This window comes from Denticeps clupeoides, chromosome 9 (genome assembly GCF_900700375.1).
Source record: "Denticeps clupeoides chromosome 9, fDenClu1.1, whole genome shotgun sequence".
Classification (NCBI taxonomy): domain Eukaryota; kingdom Metazoa; phylum Chordata; class Actinopteri; order Clupeiformes; family Denticipitidae; genus Denticeps; species Denticeps clupeoides.
The window spans coordinates 1379174-1400607 of NC_041715.1; the positions used below are offsets into that span (position 1 = coordinate 1379174).

Below are 21434 nucleotides of genomic sequence, written 5' to 3' on the forward strand. Positions count from 1 at the left end.
CGCCTCTGCGCTTCCCTCCCCCGTCAGCTCGCCATCGTAACAAGTACATTAATTGTAGTACATCAAAAGTACTGTATTAACACCGATCAACAGAATATTATGTTTACGACATTTACCAGACGTCCTTATCCAGAGTGCCTTACAGTCTGTAGTGACAGGGACAGTCCGACCCCTTGAGACACCGAGGGTTATGTGTCTTGCCCAGGGACACGATGGTTAGTGGGACTTTTTCTGGTCATCTGACTCATTGAATATGATTGTAATATAGTTTAATTATAATGTCTTATGTGCATTTGAGCACAGAATTAAACATCTATGTTAGTCCAAGATGGAATAATTTATATATGACCACAGTACACCTAAACACACACACACACACACACACACACACACATACAGGGAGTGCAGAATTATTAGGCAAGTTGTATTTTTGAGGAATATTTTTATTATTGAACAAAACCATGTGCTCAATGAACCCCAAAAACTCATTAATATCAAAGCTGAATGTTTTTGGAAGTTTAGCTATTTTAGGGGGATATAAAGTTAAAGTTAAAGTGAAGTGATTGTCACATGTGATACACAGCAGCACAGCACACGGTGCACACAGTGAAATTTGTCCTCTGCATTTAACCCATCACCCTGAGTGAGCAGTGGGCAGCCATGACCGGCGCCCGGGGAGCAGTGTGTGGGGACGGTGCTTTGCTCAGTGGCACCTCAGTGGTACCTTGGCGGATCGGGATTCGAACCGGCAACCTTCTGATTACGGGGCCGCTTCCTTAACCGCTAGGCCACCACTGCCCCAGCATCTGTGTGTGCAGGTGACTATTACTTTGCATAATTATTAGGCAACTTAACAAAAAACAAATATATACCCATTTCAATTATTTATTTTTAGCAGTGAAACCAATATAACATCTCCACATTCACAAATATACATTTCTGACATTCAAAAACAAAACAAAAACAAATCAGCGACCAATATAGACACCTTTCTTTGCAAGGACACTCAAAAGCCTGCCATCCATGGGTTCTGTCAGTGTTTTGATCTGTTCACCATCAACATTGCGTGCAGCAGCAACCACAGCCTCCCAGACACTGTTCAGAGAGGTGTACTGTTTTCCCTCCTTGTAAATCTCACATTTGATGATGGACCACAGGTTCTCAATGGGGTTCAGATCAGGTGAACAAGGAGGCCATGTCATTAATTTTTCCTCTTTTATACCCTTTCTTGCCAGCCACGCTGTGGAGTACTTGGACGCTTGTGATGGAGCATTGTCCTGCATGAAAATCATGTTTTTCCTGAAGGATGCAGACCACTGCTTGAAGAGGGTGTCTTCCAGAAACTGGCAGTAGGACTGGGAGTTGAACTTGACTCCATCCTCAACCCGAAAAGGCCCCACAAGCTCATCTTTGATGATACCAGCCCAAACCAGTACTCCACCTCCACCTTGCTGGCGTCTGAGTCGGACTGGAGCTCTCTGCTCTTTACCCATCCAGCCACGGGCCCATCCATCTGGCCCATCAAGACTCACTCTCATTTCATCAGTCCATAAAACCTTAGAAAAATCAGTCTTGAGATATTTCTTGGCCCAGTCTTGACGTTTCAGCTTGTGTGTCTTGTTCAGTGGTGGTCGTCTTTCAGCTTTTCTTACCTTGGCCATGTCTCTGAGTATTGCACACCTTGTGCTTTTGGGCACTCCAGTGATGTTGCAGCTCTGAAATATGGCCAAACTGGTGGCAAGTGGCATCTTGGCAGCTGCACGCTTGACTTTTCTCAGTTCATGGGCAGGTATTTTGCGCCTTGGTTTTTCCACACGCTTCTTGTGACCCTGTTGACTATTTTGAATGAAACGCTTGATTGTTCGATGATCACGCTAAAGAAGCTTTGCAATTTTAAGAGTGCTGCATCCCTCTGCAAGATAGCTCACTATTTTTGACTTTTCTGAGCCTGTCAAGTCCTTCTTTTGACCCATTTTGCCAAAGGAAAGGAAGCTGCCTAATAATTATGCACACCTGATATAGGGTGTTGATGTCATTAGACCACACCCCATCTCATTACAGAGGTGCACATCACCTAATATGCTTAATTGGTAGTAGGCTTTCGAGCCTATACAGCTTGGAGTAAGACAACATGCATGAAGAGGATGATGTGGACAAAATACTAATTTGCCTAATAATTCTGCACTCCCTGTATATAAAGCAAACTGTAGCTGGGGGGCAGTGGGCAGTGGTGGTCTAGTGTTTAAGGAAGCAGTTCGAATCCCAAGCCGACAAGGTGCCACTGAGGTCCCCTTGATGAAGGTCCCGTCCACACACACTGCTCCCCGGGTGCCTGTCATGGTGCCCAGTGTCACCAAGGGTGATGGTTAAATACAGAGGACACTTTCACCGTGTCACAGTGTGCTGTGCTGCAGTGTTTTACAATGACAATCACGTCACTTTCACTAGCTGTCACCAGTTAACTGCATACCCTGTTAATGTATTAATTTTATATTTATTTGTTTGTCTTTCCACTATATTCCAAATGTATTAATTGTCTTGTTTTCTTTTTCAAAATAAACAACCTTATCTTCGGTCATATTGTCTGTGTTATTATTTTTTTATTAAGATCTTAATTTTTCTATGTCGTCATAGCTTTACTGACACCTAGTGGCCTGGGGTAGAACTGCATAAACCAGGTGAATACTCAACATATAGGCATCTCACAGGTATCAGTCTTCTTTAACAACTAATTTACAAAACACATCCTACAATATTAAATTAATAGTTCTTCATTATTCAACAAGTATGTGTAGCAGTTTTACTTCTGCTTGTGCTCAGATAGAAAATGATGAGAGACAACGAGATCCCTCAAACACTTATATTTCTGTACAGAGAGAACATAACGCTGTAATAACTAGCGTATCTCTCTTCCCGCATCTATAGGACACATAATAAGAACAAATACAAATGTTGAAATATGTACATCATTAATAAAAGAACATAAAAATATTCTCCATGCCGACCCTACACACCTCTCACTTTGCATGCAAGCATGTGAAACAATTAAAGAATTTGCTTTTATAATAATTTTTTTTCTTTTTACTCTAAGGCATTATAAATAGATAAATTGATTTAAAAAGATATACACTAAATAGATTTAAACTGCTTGCTGATAATCCCAACTATTATGCTGATCTATGTACAGAGGTTTGTGATGCTAGATTTTTTTTTTTTTTTGAGGCAAAATGTGTTTGAAGGACATGTTTAAAGTCAATATCCCTCTGTCACCAGTTTTAGTTTTGCTTAATGGTGATGCCAACTTGTTCTTAGATATAGTTATGATGGAAAGATCTGTGGCCCAAATACATGGTACCAGCCAGAAAACCTTATGTGCATGGAATGCAGCTTACCTTTAATTTAAGGAACAAGTAGTTTTTGGCTACTTAAGTAATCTTACATTTTTACCATTTGTATTTTTTAGAGTGGAGTGGAAATTCAGATGGAGTTTTCAGATGGTAATACTAGAGGGTGGTAGTAGCCTAGTGGGTAACTAGGTAGTATAGAGGGGGGTAGTAGCCTAGTGGGTAACTAGGTAGTATAGAGGGTGGTAATAGCCTAGTGGGTAACTAGGTAGTATAGAGGGCGGTAGTAGCCTAGTGGGTAACTAGGTGGTATAGTGGGCGGTAGTAGCCTAGTGGGTAACTAGGTGGTATAGAGGGTGGTAGTAGCCTAGTGGGTAACTAGGTGGTATAGAGGGTGGTAGTAGCCTAGTGGGTAACTAGGTAGTATAGAGGGGGGTAGTAGCCTACTGGGTAACTAGGTAATATAGAGGGCGGTAGTAGCCTAGTGGGTAACTAGGTGGTATAGAGGGCGGTAGTAGCCTGGTGGGTAACACACTCGCCTATGAACCAGAAGACCCAGGTTCAAACGCCACTTACTACCATCGTGTCCCTGAGCAAGACACTTAACCCTGAGTGTCTCAAGGGGGGGACTGTCCCTGTAACTACTGACTGTAAGGCACTCTGGATAAGGGCATCTGGTAAATGCTGTAAATGAAAATCTAAACATCTGAGGACTTGCAAAGGTCAACTGGGTTCAGTCAAGTTTTATTTAACATGCGCACATGGGGACTCCTACCTGTTAGGAAGTTCACAAGCATATTTATACCACTCAGCGACAGCAGCAAAACATATGCCATGTTATGGTGTGCAGAAGCTGATAAAACCTTCACACTGGTTTTGACTATTCATGGTGATTATTTAATAAAACTACTGTATTTTTCTACATCCGTGGGGTGCTGTGGTATTTAGTGGAGGTAATAATTCTGTTAAAGGACGCTAAATTAAATGTACGGTCAAGAACTTCTCGAAATGCACACAGAGCACTAAATCACCCGGACTTTCCTGTGTGCATTTGGTTGGTCTTAACTGCAAAGATAAAAATGAACAGTGTGTTTCTGTAAAAAGGACCAGACCTTGTGGTGTGGGAGAAGAGAATAGAGTGTGTAGAAAAAACTCTTTCTCCCTCCACACAAAGCACTGTATTCAACCACTTTGATGTTACATGTGAATATTGAATGTAAAAAGGTACCAAGGTTGCAGAGAAAATAAAAATGAGAAGAAAGAGTAAAGAGGGAGAAGAGAAAGAGAGGGGGAGAGAAAGGCTCAGAAGCCTTCCGGCTTCCGATGTAAAAACCCCTGAGCAAGAAGCTCCAAGCCTTTTTTACACATGTGAGCAGACTTTTATACCCCTGGCCTACAGGAAGTTGTCACTGGCCTACAGGAGGTTGTCACTGGCCTACAGAAGGTTGTCACTGACCAATCAGAACCTGTTGTTTCTGATGTCACGCCCCCAGTGCCTCCCATTTGGGGAAGACAAAGAGGGTGGGCGGTCCTGACGGCTGATACTTCACACGTAACCATCAGACAAAAGACATGTAAAACAGAGGTGTCGAATCTTCCATCGACACAGGAATGTCACACTTCCCCCTGCAGACATCTGTTATGCAAGGCAAAAGCAGGCTCCCGTGATGTCCATTCTTACAGACGGCCGGTTGATCCCCTGGGGCACTCGAGTCTTCAGGGTCAATGGGGATCACAATTGGGTCATGATTGTGTATCTGCTTGCTTCCTGGTCAGTCGGGAATTCAAATGTAACCGATAGTTGTGGTTCTGTGTCCTTTGCGATCTTCAGGCGTCTGAGATCACCCTTGTAGGGAAACCTGCCTTCTTGACATAGATCAAACACAGCAGCATACATAGAATATTCAACTTGATCCAGGGCTTTTCACACTTGGTTGGGTTCTTTGTCTGGAGTGTGATGAATTTAAAAGGTTGTAGGTTTGCATACAGATTGTGCATGTAGAAAAACAGTGTTCATCGTACATTAAAACCAAACCAGAAAAACAAATGACAACAATGATCAGATACTATAATGCAAAAAAACATGTAAATGTAGTGGGAGGCTTAAAATGATATCAGGGAATTCATAACTCCACAGATTTGCACTGGCTTATCAAGTCTAATCAACAACAGTGGCCGGAAAAATAAATACAAATAAATAAATAAAAAAGTCCCGCTTGTTGCCATGTGATTAGAGAATTACACCTTTATCACTAAAAGCTATTATTTGAGATTATGGCATTGTTGAGGTGTTCAGAGAGAGAAACAGTTTCACATAAATTTAAATTCTGATCCTAAACATGTTGATCATACTGAACATGAATTTAAAATGTAAACAATGAATTTTAACAGTGCAATTTCCAATCCCTGATCAGTTATTTTCAAATTGTTCACCGTGGGACATGGTTTATGATGTTCAATGTAATACCAGTAATCTAAAATGTCACAAATCCTGGTTACAGTTTGGTTTGTGGGTTCATCTATTGTGCCAGCCATATCTACATGCCACATTGTAAGTGATACAGTAATTAGTCTATGTTCATTTTGTACCTTGTCGGAGTGGATCTGGATTTAGAAATGCCTCGGTTTCTACGGTCCCGGGCTTTTTAGGATATGTAGATCCTTTTTATTTAAATTAAAGCACATAGATTCTATTCCTCCCTATGCAGTAAAATTCAGATAAAAGAGACTTACGGTCACAGATCCACATCCGAGCAAAGGTATCACGTCGGGATCACCATTTGTAAAAACAATGAAGACCATGTGTTGTGGGAGAAGAGAATAGAGTGTGTAGAAAAAACTTTCTCCCTCCACACAAAGCACTGTATTCAACCACTCCAATTTGATGTTACATGTGAATATTGAATGTAAAAAGGTACCAAGGTTGCAGAGAAAATAAAAATGAGAAGAAAGAGTAAAGAGGGAGAAGAGAAAGAGAGGGGGAGAGAAAGGCTCGTGGTCAAGAAGTTCAGAGCCTTTTTTCCACATGTGAGCAGACTTTTATACCCCTGGCCTACAGGAAGCTGTCACTGGCCTACAGGAAGTTGTCACTGACCAATCAGAACCTGTTGTTTCTGATGTCACGCCCCCGGTGCCTCCCATTTGGGGAAGACAAAGAGGGTGGGCGGTCCTGACGGCTGATACTTCACACGTAACCGTCAGACAAAAGACATGTAAAACAGAGGTGTCGAATCTTCACGCACAACCATCGACACAGGAATGTCACACTTCCCCCTGCAGACATCTGTTATGCAAGGCAAAAGCAGGCTCCCGTGATGTCCATTCTTACAGTTCTGAGATCTGGTGTGTGCCAAGGCCCGAAACTGGAGGTCGGAGTTGAGAGTGCTCAGGGGAGGGATGCCTTTCAAAATTGTGGATAGTAAAGATTGTTTCAAGCAGGCAAGTAACAGGTTTGGACGTCTTTCTGGGCATGGATGGAAGCAAAAGGCAGCAACGCAGGATTGTCCGGAATGTGGATAAGCAGCCCCAAACAAGTTTCAAGTAAATTCAAGCTGTCCTGCAGCATCAGTCAGTGCAAACTATCCCTCAAAGTTTAAATTAAAGGAAACACTTTGGCAGGAGACCAGGAGAACCCCACTGCTGACACAGACACGTAAAAAGCAAGACTACAGTTTCCCAAAAAGTACTTGAGGAAACCAAAATCCTGTCTTGTGGACAGATGATAGAGCTTTTTGGTAAAGCACATCAGTCTACTGTTTACCGAAAATGGAATGAGGCCTTCAAAGAAAAGAACACAGTACCTACACTCAAACATGGTGGAGGTTCAATGATGTTTTGGGGTTGTCTTGCTGCATCTGGCACTGGGTGCCTTGACTGGCTTCATGAACTCTGTACTGTAGGGCCCAGTGTCAGAAAGCTGGGTTTGCGTTTGAGATCTTGGGTCTTCCAGCAGGACAATGACCCCAAACATACTTCAAAACGCACCCAGAAATGGATGACAACAAAGCGCTGGAGGGTTCTGAAGTGGCCATCAATGGGCCCAGATCTAAATCCCATTGAACACCTGTGGAGAGATTTTAAAAATGCTGCTGGGAAAAGGCGCCAATGACTGTACCAGACTAGACAACTTCCTCCAGCTTCACCAGTGACACTTTTTATGGTGCAGTAAAAACATGAAATTTAGTTATTGGTTGTGCTGCAGTGCGGAACAGTGCGGTTCTGAGATCTGGCGTGTGCCAAGGCCCAAAACTGGAGGTCGGAGTTGAGAGTGCTCAGGGGAGGGATGCATGTTATGCCTAAGGTGCTACGGTAGGGCTTTTATTTTTACATTATATTTACATTTACAGTATTTACCAGGCGTCCTTATACAGAGCAACTTACAATCAGTACTTACAGGGACAGTCCCCCCCGGAGACACTCAGGGTTAAGTGTCTTGCTTAGGGACACGATGGTAGTAAGTGGGTTTGAACCTGGGTCTTCTGGTTCATAGGCGAGTGTGTTACCCACCCATCCACCCATTTTAGGGCTTTTTATGGCCATCTTGGGATTGGTTGACCTTTAACACAAACATGCCAAGGGTCAACCCAGGTGGTAACCACACCCCGTACTGCCACACATGATTAATAAAGAGCGTTCCACGTTAACAATCACTTCAATTTTCCTTTCAGCTTCAGTCATGGCCAAAATTGGTGGCACCCCTAAGTATTTCTCACAGAAAAGTATTGCATGAACACATGTTTATTCCCTTTATGTGGAACAAAACAAAAACAGGAGGAAAAAAGTATAATGTCTCAAATATTTCCAAAAATGGGCGGGACAAAAATATTGGCACCCTTTCAAAATTGTGGATGGAAAAGATTGTTTGCTCACCTGGGGCAAGTAACATGTGTGGACGTCTCTCTGTGCGTAAACGGAAGCGACAGATCGCAACGCAGGATTGTCTGGAATGTGGATAAGCAGCCCCAAACAAGTTTCAAGTAAATTCAAGCTGTCCTGCAGCTAGCTGTACCTACACTCAAATATGGTGGAGGTTCAATGATGTTTTGTGGTTGTCTTGCTGCATCTGGCCCTGGGTGCCTTGACTGTGTACAAGGCATCATGAAATCTGACCATTACCAAATGATTTGGGGTCATACTGTAGGGCCCAGTGTCAGAAAGCTGGGTTTTGTTTGAGATCTGGGGTCAATGACCCCAAATATACTTCAAAACGCACCCAGAAATGGATGGCAACAAAGCGCTGGAGGGTTCTGAAGTGGCCATCAATGGGCCCAGATCTAAATCCCATTGAACACCTGTGGAGAGATTTTAAAATTGCTGTTGGGAAAAGGCGCCGTTCCAATATGAGAGACCTGGAGCAGTTTGCAAAGGAAGAGTGGTCCAAAATTCCGGGTGAGAGGTGTAAGAAGCTTATTGATGGTTATAGGAAGCGAGTTAAGGGTGCCAATATTTTTGTCCAGCCCATTTTTGGAGTTTTGTGAGACATTATGTCAAATTTGCTTTTGTTTCCTCCTGTTTTTGTGTTGTTCCAATACACATAAAGGGAATAAACATGTTAATATAATACTCTTCCGTGAGAAATACTGTTCTCTGTAATGTTCATGCTGAGGCAGGACTCCTTCCAGACACACCCGCTTTCCACAAGACACAGGAAGTAAGTAGAACTATTCAGTCTGTGCGGCGCGGCGTGGCGTGAGAATGCAGTACTAGAAAAAAAGTCCGCAGTTCACGATGAACCCAAGACAGAAGTTGCTGGCGAGGCTGAGTCGAGGTGGGCCTGAGCCCCGCCGCTCATAAAGTGGGGTGCTCAATTTTTTGTGTTGTCTTGACTTTGCACAGCTTGGTACTCGGCGTATTCAGGAATCTGATCCTGATTTCTTGTTTGAACGAGGGTTTTTTTTACCTGTGTCAACAGCACCAGCCCAACCAGACTATACAACTATACAACTTTCACCAGTGATACTTTTATGGCAAAAAATATGAATATTTATTTATTGGTGGTGCTGCTTATTGACTGGATCAAACGGAGGATGTGGGAATTCTAAAAAAGAGGATTTTTTTTTGCTGGTCTCCTGGAGGTGACAACTCCCTTCACTGTTTCTGAACTTCATTAATATCCGGGAAAAAGCTGGGTGAAAAAGTGGAGAACCGGGACCACAAGTACTGGGTGGGCGTCCTGCCCCTCACACTAAACTGTAAATGGCTCTGGATTCTGCTAGCAGCCTTCATACAGCTTTCAATAAGTTCCGGTAAGTAAGTAATTAAATGATAATTAGTGCGTGTTTCCTGGCGGTTAATAGGTGAAAGTAAATATAGTGAAGTGATTGTGAAACACTGCAGCACAGAACACAGTGAAAGGTGTCCTCTGTATTTAACCTGAGTGAGCAGTGGGCACCATGACAGGCGCCCGGGGAGCAGTATGTGGGGACGGTGCTTTGCTCAGTGGCACCTCAGTGGCACCTTGGCGGATCGGGATTCGAATTAATATCTGTAGTTACAGTCTTCTCCTCCACTGGCTTCCGTTTCTGGCAGCCATTACACTTTAAACAGGCGTTACATAAAATTCAGTTCCCCCTGGCGCGCTGATTTCAGATCATGACGTCACACGCTACTGCGACGTCAGGCGGCTTCTCTTTATTTACACGTTTTCTCTGCCTTTTTCAATGACGTCTGTAGTGTGTAGGTTCGTGTTTTTGAGCTTGACACTCGTCCTGTCCATCAGAAACAGCTTCGTAAATTAGAATAATCAGAATCATGACGTAACATTACATGCGAAAAGAAAATAGTTTTTAAAAAGCATTCTTCTGCAGGTATCTTGTCAGGAGAGGTGAAAATACTATCCCTCCTTCTCCAGCTGATTTACCAAAAGAGAACATCAAAAGTCCATTATTACTATTAATTCTTCCACTACAGCATGTATTGTGTAAAACGCACTAAATGTGATAACGGCGTGTTTATGAACTCTGGACTTTTTTTATTTGGTGTCTCACCGCTGACCGACCTGCTATTTGTGGGAATCCATTGCGAGCTGTGACCACTTATAATGAACCACCTTTTCTCGGTTAGAACGAGTAGAGTAGAATAAAGTACACTTCCTGCCCTCCTACACGTCACTTCCTGCCTCCACTGGAACTTCATGCCTTTATATGGATTATATGGGGCAGTGGTGGCCTAGTGGTTAAGGAAGCGGCCCTGTAATCAAAAGGTTGCCGGTTCGAATCCCGATCTGCCAAGGTGCCACTGAGGTCCCACTGAGCAAAGCACCGTCCCCACACACTGCTCCCCGGGCGCCTGTCATGGTGCCCACTGCTCACCAAGGGTGATGGGTTAAATACAGAGGACAAATATCACTGTGTGCACCATGTGCTGTGCTGCTGTGTATCACATGTGACAATCACTTCACTTATAAAAGAATATATTTTAAGGTACAAAAACAAAACCATTGCAATTTGCTTGATATACATTACTGTCACGGCCAATACTCCTCCAGCCCACCAGAGAGTGCCGGACAAGCCGGGGAGACGGCAACCCGGAAACGGAAGTGAGAGCGGGCAGCACCAAGTATAAAAGCTAGATGACACTGAGGAGACACTGCCCGCTCTTTGACGAATTTACTTCCATAGACGCCAGCCTTATTTTCCCACGCCCGACTGATTGATATCCATGACCACGACCTTTGCCTGTCCCCGACCTAGAACTTTGCCTGCCCCTCTTGTGACGACGATCTCTAATCGGATTCCCCATTGTGACCACGACCTTCGCCCGCCATTGACCTTGAGTTTGCCTGCCCCCTTTTGCTAATACGATCTTCCCCGTTACCCCCCACTGAGCCAGAGTTCCCTCCCCGCCGCGCTGTGGCGCTTCCACAGCCACACTCCCGTCCCAGCTCACCTCCGGCCGCCTTATCACCGGCTAAGCGCCTCCAGTCCTCCTCTCCCAGTACGACGACTACTCCACCCGCTCCAAGCATGCCTGCGAATGCGTCCCCGAACTCGGCCAGTGACAGTAAGAGCGGGCCATCTCCTGACGCAGCAGACATGGCAACCACACTGGCTCAGGTGACCGTGTTCCTACAGCAGCAGCACGTTTCTATCCAGGATCACCAAGACACGCAGCTCCAGCAGCAGCGCGCACTAATCCAGATCAGCTTCGCTCTCGCTGATCTTTCGGCCCACGTCCACTCGTTGGAGTCCCAGTCCAGCTGTCCCGGTCCTGCAGTTCCCACTTCGGATTCGCGTATGTCCACCCTGGCTGGATTGGCCCCGCTGCCGCTTTACGACGGGGATTCCAAAAGCTGTCGCGGATTTATCATGCAGTGCCGGCTGCTTCTCCGCCTCCAAGCCGCCCACCTCCCTGACGAAGAAACTGCGGTCGCGTATATTATTACGCGGCTGACCGGATGCGCGCTGGAATGGGTCACGCCGCTGGTGGAGCAGCGCGACCCGATCTGTCTGTCTGTCCCCGCCTTCCTGGACCGCCTCCAGATCGTGTTTCAGGGTGAGACCGGGCGACGCGCGGCGTCTCTGCAGCTCATGTCGTTACGTCAGGGAAATCGGAGCGTGAGCGATTACGCAATTGAATTTCGAATCCTGGCGAGCGACAGTGGGTGGACTGACGCCGCGCTCCCCGCTGCGTTCTACCACGGCCTCCGGGAGGCGGTGAAAGACGAGATGGTGAATCGCGATTGGGGAACCACGCTGGACAGCATTATCGTGCTGGCCACGTCCATCGACCGACGTCTCGCCGAGCGCAGCCAAGAACGACGTAGCCACGCCCCTTTCCACTGCACCCCCGCCACGCGCCAGCATGACGCCCCTAGGGCTCCACCCCACCACGTATCTGAAGAACCCATGCAAATGAGCCGAGCCCGACCCCCGCTCCCTCCCCAGGAACGAAAACGAAGAGAGGAGCAGAAACTCTGCTACTACTGCGGAGGCCCAAACCACCTCAGCGCTGCCTGTCCATACCGCCGAATCAAACCACGACCATCGGGAAACCCCCTCCACTTGCCCCAGGTTCAGAGCCCCCGGGGGAGCACCAAGGCACTTCCCAGAGCCACCACCTGCTGCTCACTTCCTATCATCATCTGCTGGAAGAAACCCAGACCCGGCCAACATCAGGGGCGAGCACTGGTGGACTCCGGCGCGGCCATGAACTTAATCGACATTGACCTGGCCACCCGACTCAAGCTCCCAGTCTCCCGGTGTGATCCACCACGCACGGTTATGGGACTAGATGGCAGCCCGGTGGGCTCAGGGCAAGTACTTTACCAAACCAAACCCGTACTCGTCTGCCTTGAGCCCAACCATGTTGAAGAAATTATATTCTACCTAACCACAACACCCCATGACCCCATAGTGTTAGGTTACCCGTGGCTGACCACCCATGAGCCCCATATTGACTGGCCCAGGGGCACCATCAAACAGTGGGGACGCCAATGCACCCACCACCAACTCCGTCAGGCCACGCCCCCAATTTGCTCTAGGTCCACACACATAGCAACGGTGAGACTTGGCCACGCCCCTTAACCCATGCCATGCTCACTGCCTAGGCCCAAAACCCCAGTCCACAACAGCAACCACTATGCCCACAGACCGCAATCTGCCCCTATTCGACCCAACCCCACATTAACCCCGCTTCCAGGTGCAACCATGACCAAACCACGCCCACCGACCGAAACCCATTGAAGACGAGTTGACCGAGAAGCCGGCAGAGGCCACGTCCCGATCTCCACACGACGCCACCTCCGCCTCACTGGGGGTCCCCGACTGTTACCATGACCTTGCCGCGGTCTTTGATAAGGACAAGGCGGCGGAGCTGCCCCCCCATAGGCCTTATGACTTGCCGATCGATCTGCTCCCCGGCTCCTTACCACCACGAGGCCGGCTGTACTCGCTCTCGCTTCCGGAGCGAAAGGCGATGGACGAGTACATTACAGCATCCCTGGCTAGTGGCGTAATTCGTCCTACCACCTCTCCAGCCGCCGCCCCATTCTTTTTTGTGGGGAAGAAGGACGGGGGACTGTGACCATGCATCGATTATAGGAAACTGAACGTGGTAACCAAGAAAAAAACGGTACCCACTCCCACTCCTGAATACCGCATTCGAACAACTGTCAGGAGCCACCATCTTCACAAAACTGGACCTCCGGAATGCATACCACCTTGTTCGGATATGGGAGGGGGACGAGTGGAAGACCGGCTTCATCACACCATCAGGACACTATGAATATCTGGTCATGCCGTTTGGCCTATCCAACCGCCCAGCCGCCTTCCGGGCACTTGTCAATGACGTCCTCAGGGACATGTTAGACCGGTTTGTGTTTGTCTATCTAGATGACATCCTCATTTACTCACCCAACCTCTCGACCCACATCTCCCACGTCAGAAAAGTCCTCCAGCATCTCCTACAGAACCGTCTCTTCATCAAGTTGGAAAAGAGCACTTTCCATGCCACCGAAATTTCCTTCCTGGGCTTCCACATCAGTCCCCAAGGAATCGCCATGGACCCGGTCAAGACCACAGCAGTCGCTGATTGGCCAGTGCCCACCACCATCCGACACCTCCAACAATTCCTGGGATTCACCAACTTCTACCGCCGATTCATCCGCAACTTCAGCAAAGTAGCCCAACCCATGACTTCCCTCCTCAAGGACAAACCCACCACACTCCGATGGAACCCCCTGGCTCAGCAGGCATTCACCAAATTAAAACATCTCTTCACCACGGCTCCCATCCTGCTCCATCCAGACCCCCAACTCCCATTCATCGTTGAAGTCGATGCCTCTAGTCTAGGGATAGGAGCAGTCCTGTCACAACGTAATCCCCAGGACAACAAATTGCACCCCTGCGCCTTCTTCTCCCGGCGACTCAATCCTGCTGAGCAAAATTATGATGTCGGGAACCGGGAACTCCTGGCTATAAAACTAGCTTTGGAGGAATGGCGCCATTGGCTGGAGGGGGCAGTCCACCCCTTTTTAGTCCTGACTGACCACAACAATCTGGCGTATCTCCAAAATGCCCAACGCCTCAACCCACGGCAAGCACGATGGGCTCTGTTCTTCACGCGGTTCGAGTTCACTGTGTCCTATATCCCAGGCACAAAAAATGCAAAGGCGGATGCCCTGTCCCGCCGATACGTCCCGGAGACGGAGGACAATCCGTCCTCTCCCATACTCCCACAGCCCTTTCTACTTGCCCCTGTGCACTGGACCCTCATGCAAGACGTAATTGCCGATCATGCACACCACCCCCCACCTCGAACCCTGCCTCCCAACCTCACGTACGTCTCACCCCCTCTCCGTCCACGCATCCTACAATGGGGGCATGATACCCCACTGGCCGGGCACCCGGGACGTCAGCACACCCTCGCCAATATTCGCCGGACGTTTTGGTGGCCGGGCCTAGTCACGGATGTACAGGCATATGTCGCAGGCTGCCCTACCTGCGCATCTCACAAAGCGGACACGCAGAGACCACAAGAACTCCTACTTCCCCTGCCTCGCCCCCATCGCCCATGGTCCCATGTCTCACTGGATTTTGTCACGGGACTGCCAAGATCCAGGGGTATGACCACCATTATGGTGCTGGTCGGCCAGTTCTCCAAGATGGCCCGGTTCATCGCCCTGCCGGGACTCCCTACAGCTGCCCAAACTGCCGACGTAGTCATCCAGGAAGTGGTGCGGCAGTTCGGACCACCAATGGACCTCCTCTCGGACCGTGGCCCCCAGTTCATCGCCAGGTTCTGGCGTCACTTCTGGGGACAACTGGGGGTGTCGGTCAGTCTGTCGTCGGGGTACCACCCCCAACCTAATGGCCAGACTTAGAGGGTCAACCAGGAGATGGAGACATACCTCCGCTGTTACTGCTCAGCCCGACCTACCTCCTGGTCCCAACACCTCCTCTTGGCGGAGCTCGCGCGGAACCAAAACTGCTCCTCGGCCACAGAACGTTCCCCCTTCAAGGTGGCCTCAGACCCACGTGGTTCCCCACACCCATGGTCGAGGGGCCGGTGTTGGCAGTCAACAGCCGACTCCGTCAACTCCATAAAGTCTGATCCCAAGTTCACCGGGTCCTCAACCGAACTGCTGAGCGCATGAAACGACAGGCAGACTGACATCGGCGACCAGGCCTCGTGTACCACCGCGGTGACAGGGTTTGGGTCTCCACTCGAGGCCTGCCCATGTCATCCAGCCCCAGAAAGCTAGGACCGTTCCGGGTGACCCGACGTGTCAACCCAGTGGCATACCAGTTGGCCATCCCACGCACTCTGCGCGTCAGCCCAGTGTTCCACGTTTCCCACCTCCGTAAAGCTCACTCGTCGCCTCTGCAACCCCCCCCCGTCTCTACCACCATCTCCACGTCAGGTTGACGGCTCTCTGGCCTACACGGTCCGTCGCCTTCTGGATGTACGTCGGCGGGGCCGCGGCCTGGAATACCTGGTGGACTGGGAAGGATATGGGCCGGCGGACCGGTCTTGGGTTCCCCGGCGGGATATCCTGGATCCCGTTACCCCCCACGGAGCCAGAGTTCCCTCCCCGCCGCGCTGCGGCGCTTCCACGGCCACACTCCCGTCCCAGTTCACCTCCGGCCGCCTTATCACCGGCTAAGCGCCTCCAGTCCTCCTCTCCCAGTACGACGACGACTCCACCCGCTCCAAACATGCCTGCGAATGCGTCCCCGAACTCAGCCAGTGACAATTACTTATTTTATTTATGAGAACATATTAAAATTGATTGTAATGTTTAATTTTTCTCCAGAACATCACAGTCTGGAGTTCCGGTTCACAGTACAGCAGGATCTGAACAGATTTAATCAGACGACTGTGTTTGACGGTGAAACCATATTTTATTGTGATGATAACGGGCTGAGAGACGAACCCAGACAGGACTGGGTCCATCAAACATTCAATACTGAAGATCTGGAGGAAAGACAGGACTTCTGTAGGGATCAGTACTGGGAACAAGTAACACGGTTTGAGGAAATAATGAAAATAATCACTGATACAGCAGGTCAGTAAATTAAAGACTATTTTACCATATATTAATACACAATACATGACAAATGAAAGTTTTTAACAATAACTTACTGAGATAATGCATTATAACAAAACATTGCATTCATTATGTAAAAAAATATATATTTTTGGTTCTTTTCATAAACATTTACGATGTAGAATTATAAATGTCCAGCATCATCTGGTATTCTGTAAAATAGTAATTGTTCAAATTTTAACCATAATTCAGAAAGAAATCTACTGTAAACAATTGCAGGTTTTGTTCAGAGATGCCGCGGCTGCACTGGCAACAGGTCAGAGGTCACAAGTTTTGACAAATGGCGTCTAAATGGTGACGACTTTCTGACCTTCAACACCACGACCCAAACATGGGAACCTGATTCTGAACTGGCTGCTCCAGTAGCTTCAAACTGGAACCAGAACAGTTACTGGAATCTTGTAGATGGTGAATTCAGCCAGAACTGGTGCAGAAAAATCCTTCATGTGTTTGTAGAGAAGAAAGCAGCAGGGAGGAAACATCAAGAAACAGGTAAGAATCTATTACAATACAGAGCTCTTTTTTATCTTACAGTAATATCTAGTGCTCTAGTGATTTTGAAAACTTCATTTCTTGTTACAGATGTATTAGACAAAGAGACCATCACCGTTTGGAACTGGATGGCAGTGATCGTGATTGTGATCGTGATCGTGGGTCTGGTGCTTGTTCTTTTCTGCCTTGTTGCCTGTTACATCAGACGAAATAAAATATATCAAGAGCTGATCAGAGGTAAGACTGATAGAAGTCAAATTCTGAATTGTTAAGGTACCACAAACACACACACACACTAACACACACACACACTGCTAAAAAAGCACCTTTCATGGCTGCACTGCTCACCAATGAGGATCACGTTCACTAGGCAGGGTCATAGGTCAGCAGCAGATTTATAAGTTGAGTGGGTGAAGAAAGGTGATAAAATTATACATGTGTGTGTGTAGAGCTGCTCTTGTATTTATGGTTGTTCCAACTTTCCTTAAAGGGCAACATCACATCAGGAACGTTGAAGAGAACAATCACCATCTTCTCCACGGCTCAGGTGGCTCCTCACCAGAAGACAAGCAGACAGTGAATGAAGTCTTTTTATCTAACAACAGTTCAGATTCTGTAGAATTACAAGAAGTACTTTTCATTCAGGTGTAAGAAGCGCCGTTGAACTCAAAGGAAATGCAGTGGGCAGCTGGCAAAGCTGAGGCAGAGCCTGTCTCACCAGCTGAAGGTCTTCCTGGACCAACAAAGACTGGACCCTCGCCACTCAGCACCCGGCCGAGTTTTCTCCTGGCTCGTTCCTCTGGTTGGTTCACCACAGAGGACTCCACCTCTGCACTCATCCCCACCCCGACACTGGTGGAGAGTTGATCACCGCTAAGGACTTTTAGGTCTCATCAGGGGGAAGGAAGCGCAGAGGCGGGACATAATGCAAACAATGATTTATTACAATACAAATCAAACTGGTGCGATGGCCGAAAACAGGGGAAACAAAAGGCCGCAGGCATGTGGTGATTGCCAGAACTCCAAACAACATAACACACAATAATTGCAGAGTCCACAAAAGAATGTCGCAGCCGCTTTTAACTGCTGTCCTGATTGGGCACAGGTGAGTCCCCAGGTGCCATCTGATGGGATGGTTGTTGTGGCACGAGCTGAATTCTGTGTGACACCGGATGTTATACCATCCATTCTGTTAATAGTACAGAATAGAATGAAACATGGTGGCAGCGGTGCTTTGTTTCTTGAAAAAGAGCACAGAGATTTACTAGACAACGCGAGACTACGGCAGACTGGCCGAGAGAGTGGAGAGTTCAGGAGCAGCGCGGATGGAAAACTCGTTGGGACTGAGACCGCCAGCAAACCTTTGCTTGGACTCAACTAATCTGGCGAAATCGTGGAAAACGTGGAAAGAAGAGTTAATGCTGTATAAGGATCTCACTTTGGCGGATGCCAGCAAAAACGTGAAACTGAAAGTTCTCAGCTATCTCATTGGGGAGACGGGAAGAGAGCTTTGTCACCGGATCGGACTGAGGACCGATTGATAAGTGCTTTGGATGATCATCGTAATCCAAAAGTGAACGAGGCAGTTGAGAGGTACCGTTTTTTGTCAGGAATCAGTTTTCTGAATTGTTTGTCAAGAGAAAACAGCAGAACAATTGAAGGGCGAGTGGCAGAGGAGGTGCTTGCAGTAAAGCATGCGGTGTGAAAAAATGACGGTAAGAGCACAGTAAACTAAAAGTTTTGTACAGTACATAAATAAAAAGAAATGTCCTGCATATGGAAAAAAGTGCCAAAAATGTGGAAAAGACAATCATTTTGCTGCATTGTGCAAAACTAAAATGCAGAAAGAAAGGACAGTGCATACCGTTACCCACAAAGATGTCTTCGTAACTTTCCTCATCTTACTCTGTGATGGTGGAAACAGTGAACACTGTGACGGAGGACAAACGGAGACCGCCCTCAAAACGTTTTGCTGCCATGCTCCTCGGAAAAGAACAGGTGAAGTTTCAGTTGGATTGTGGATCTAGCTGTAATATAATTCCTGTCAACCTGCTAAACCCATCCACACAAATTGAAAAAAAGACAATAGAAGCACAATGTGATGTACAATAGAAGCACAAACATCATGGCTGTGGACAGTATTGTCACAGAGGAGACTGTGAAAGTAGAAATGTGGAGCATGGATAATATCAAGAAAATCTATGCTGACGTGTTCCAGGGAGATGGATGTTTGGAAGGTGTGTAGATGGAAGCAGACCCAGAAATAACTCCAGTGAAACTCCCAAAGAGAAGAGTTCCCATCACAATGATGGCACCACTAAAAGCAGAGCTGAGTGATCTTCATCAAAGAGGGATCTTTACACCAGTAGACTGTAGCACAGAATGGATCAGCAGTCTTGTAATTGTCAGGAAGCCATCAGGGAATCTTAGAATATGCATAAACCCAAGGCCACTCAAGCGGGCTTTGAAATGATGTCATTTTCCACTGGCGACAATTGATGACATTCTGCCCGATCGATCTAGAGCAAAAGTCTTCACTGTGTGGCATGTGACTCTGAATGAGGAGTCAAACTACGTGACCACATTCGCCACACTGTATGGCAGATACAGATGGCTGAGGATGCCAACGGGCATCAGTCCCACACCAGAGGTGTTTCAGAGAAAACTTTGGAAGGGTTACAAGGTATCTATGTCATCGCTGATGACATCCTCATCACAGGAGAGGGAGAAACCTGGGAAAAAGCAAACCAGGACCATGACTATAAACATTGTTGAACAGATGTAGAGAAAAGAGCATCAAACTTAACGTAAAAAAGTTTCAACTGAGAAGAAGTGAGGTCCCTTACATCGGGCATTTAATTACTGCAGATGGCCTCAGAGTTGACCCTGAAAACGTACGAGCAGTCAGGGACATGCCATATCCAGTAGATGTCAAAGATGTCCAAAGATTTCTGGGCATGATAAACAATCTCTCAAAGTTTTGTGATCACCTATCAGATGGCTGTGAGATTCTGAGGTAGCTAACTCATAAAGAAAAGTATGTGGGAATGGTCAGATGTGCATGAGCAACCATTCACAAAGCTCAAAGACGCCATCATCAAAGATCCGATCCTCAAATACTATAATCCAGAAGAAACACTGACACTCCAGTGTGATGCGTCAGAGACTGGCTTAAGAGCTACTTTGCTGCAGAAGGGGGTGCTGGTTGCTTATGGAAGCAGGACATTGACTCCAACAGAAAGGGGTTATGCCCAAATAGAAAAGGAACGCTTAGCCATCGTCTACGGGATGGAAAAGTTCCATCAGTATACGTACAGGCGGAAAGTCACTGTTCATTACAACCATAAGCCACTGGAAAATGTAATAAGTAAACCCCTGCTGAATACCCCAAAATGGCTGCAAATAATGTTACTTGGACTGCAGAGATATGACATCGAGGTCACATCCCGGGGAAGGACATGCTGCCGCTCATACTTACCTGAACATGCATCTGGGGACTCAGTAGAAATGGAGATTATATCAGACTATTTCAAAAGGTCTGGATACCCACAGAGCAACGGGATGGCGGAATCAGCAGTAAATACTGCAAAAAGACTAACAAAAAAGGCAAAAGCTGATGGGAAGGATTCTTACCTCACCATGCTTGATCAGAGAAACACACCATCACAAGGGATCAGAGCAAGCCCAGCACAGAGATGGTTCAGTAGGAGAACCAGAACTCTGATGCCCACGCATGACAACCAAAGGTAGTTCACACACAACAGGGACAGATAGAAAACAGAAAATGGCAAGACATGATGTACAAGATATTTTGATGTAGTTCACATGGTCACCTTTCTTTCCACCTTTCTTTTCTACCTCTTTCCTTTAAATAAAGTGTAAAATTATAAACTTGAATGCTGTGATTGTTATTGAAGGTTATTGAATGATAAATAAAAAGTGGATGCAATAAAGTCCTCATAAAATAAATAAAGCCCTTCACTAAGCCCCCTAATTCACACCACAGGAACCTGAAACTACCACCTGAGCAAGATAATGACAACACAAGTATATTCTGAACATAAGAGGTAGAGTTTCTGCGTCAGTTATCACAGTTACACATACACACATTCTGACAGGCTGGTTAATAAATAAATACCATAACAGCAGTTCAGGTTTTATACGATTACAGAGATTCAGAGAGACAGGGTCTCCTACAGCATGCCAGGAACTTCAAGAAGGTCCCCTCCATGTCTAGTTCTTGCATTCACATTTACAGCATTTACCAGACGCCCTTATCCAGAGCGACTTACAGTCAGTATTTACAGGGACAGTCCCCCCCTGGAGACACTCAGGGTTAAGTGTCTTGTTCAGGGACACGATGGTAGTAAGTGGGGTTTGAACCTGGGTCTTCTGCCGCCATTCTACATGGTCCAGGTTATTACCATCTTCTCCTGCTCTTTATGGTCTTTAATGTGTCAGTGTTTGGTTATGTGAACATGTCCTGGCATGTCGGTGCAGTGCAGGTAGGACAACAAAACTGGTTTAACAGACCAGACCGGGAACAGAGC

At 46.9% G+C, this 21434-nt stretch overlaps 2 protein-coding genes across 5 annotated transcripts in view; both read left to right on the forward strand.

Annotated features, from left to right (window-relative positions):
- Positions 1-1254, forward strand: part of LOC114797442 (uncharacterized) — a 32697-nt gene extending 31443 nt beyond the window's left edge. Inside the window, exon 7 of the transcript XR_003750858.1 lies at positions 1236-1254. The gene's annotated coding sequence lies outside the window, so the exon portion shown is untranslated. The remainder of the gene's footprint in view (positions 1-1235) is intronic.
- Positions 1255-8980: 7726 nt separating this feature from the next.
- On the forward strand, positions 8981-20781 carry LOC114797441 (uncharacterized). Of its 4 annotated transcripts, none has more exons than XR_003750857.1 (6): positions 8985-9111; positions 9256-9589; positions 16099-16350; positions 16612-16884; positions 16975-17121; positions 17375-20781. XR_003750857.1 is itself a non-coding variant. In XM_028992410.1 (6 exons), exons 1-6 carry the CDS (start codon positions 9072-9074, stop codon positions 17583-17585), a joined length of 825 nt encoding a protein of 274 aa, XP_028848243.1. In that variant the 5' UTR covers positions 8998-9071; the 3' UTR covers positions 17586-20781. The 4 variants fall into 4 exon arrangements, 2 of the variants coding, with proteins under 2 accessions (XP_028848243.1, XP_028848242.1); XM_028992410.1 differs by lacking the exon at positions 9256-9589 and having other exon boundaries at positions 8998-9111; positions 17375-17431; positions 17530-20781; XR_003750856.1 differs by having other exon boundaries at positions 8981-9589.
- Positions 20782-21434: the final 653 nt, after the last annotated feature.

Excerpts from the sequence above, each read along its gene's own strand:
- LOC114797441 (XM_028992409.1), top strand. The coding sequence starts at position 9,072 with ATGAACCCAAGACAGAAGTTGCTGGCGAGGCTGAGTCGAG. Across the intron at positions 16,885-16,974 it reads GAGGAAACATCAAGAAACAG|ATGTATTAGACAAAGAGACC; the intron begins GTAAGAATCTAT and ends TTCTTGTTACAG. Across the intron at positions 17,122-17,374 it reads ATATCAAGAGCTGATCAGAG|GGCAACATCACATCAGGAAC; the intron begins GTAAGACTGATA and ends CTTTCCTTAAAG.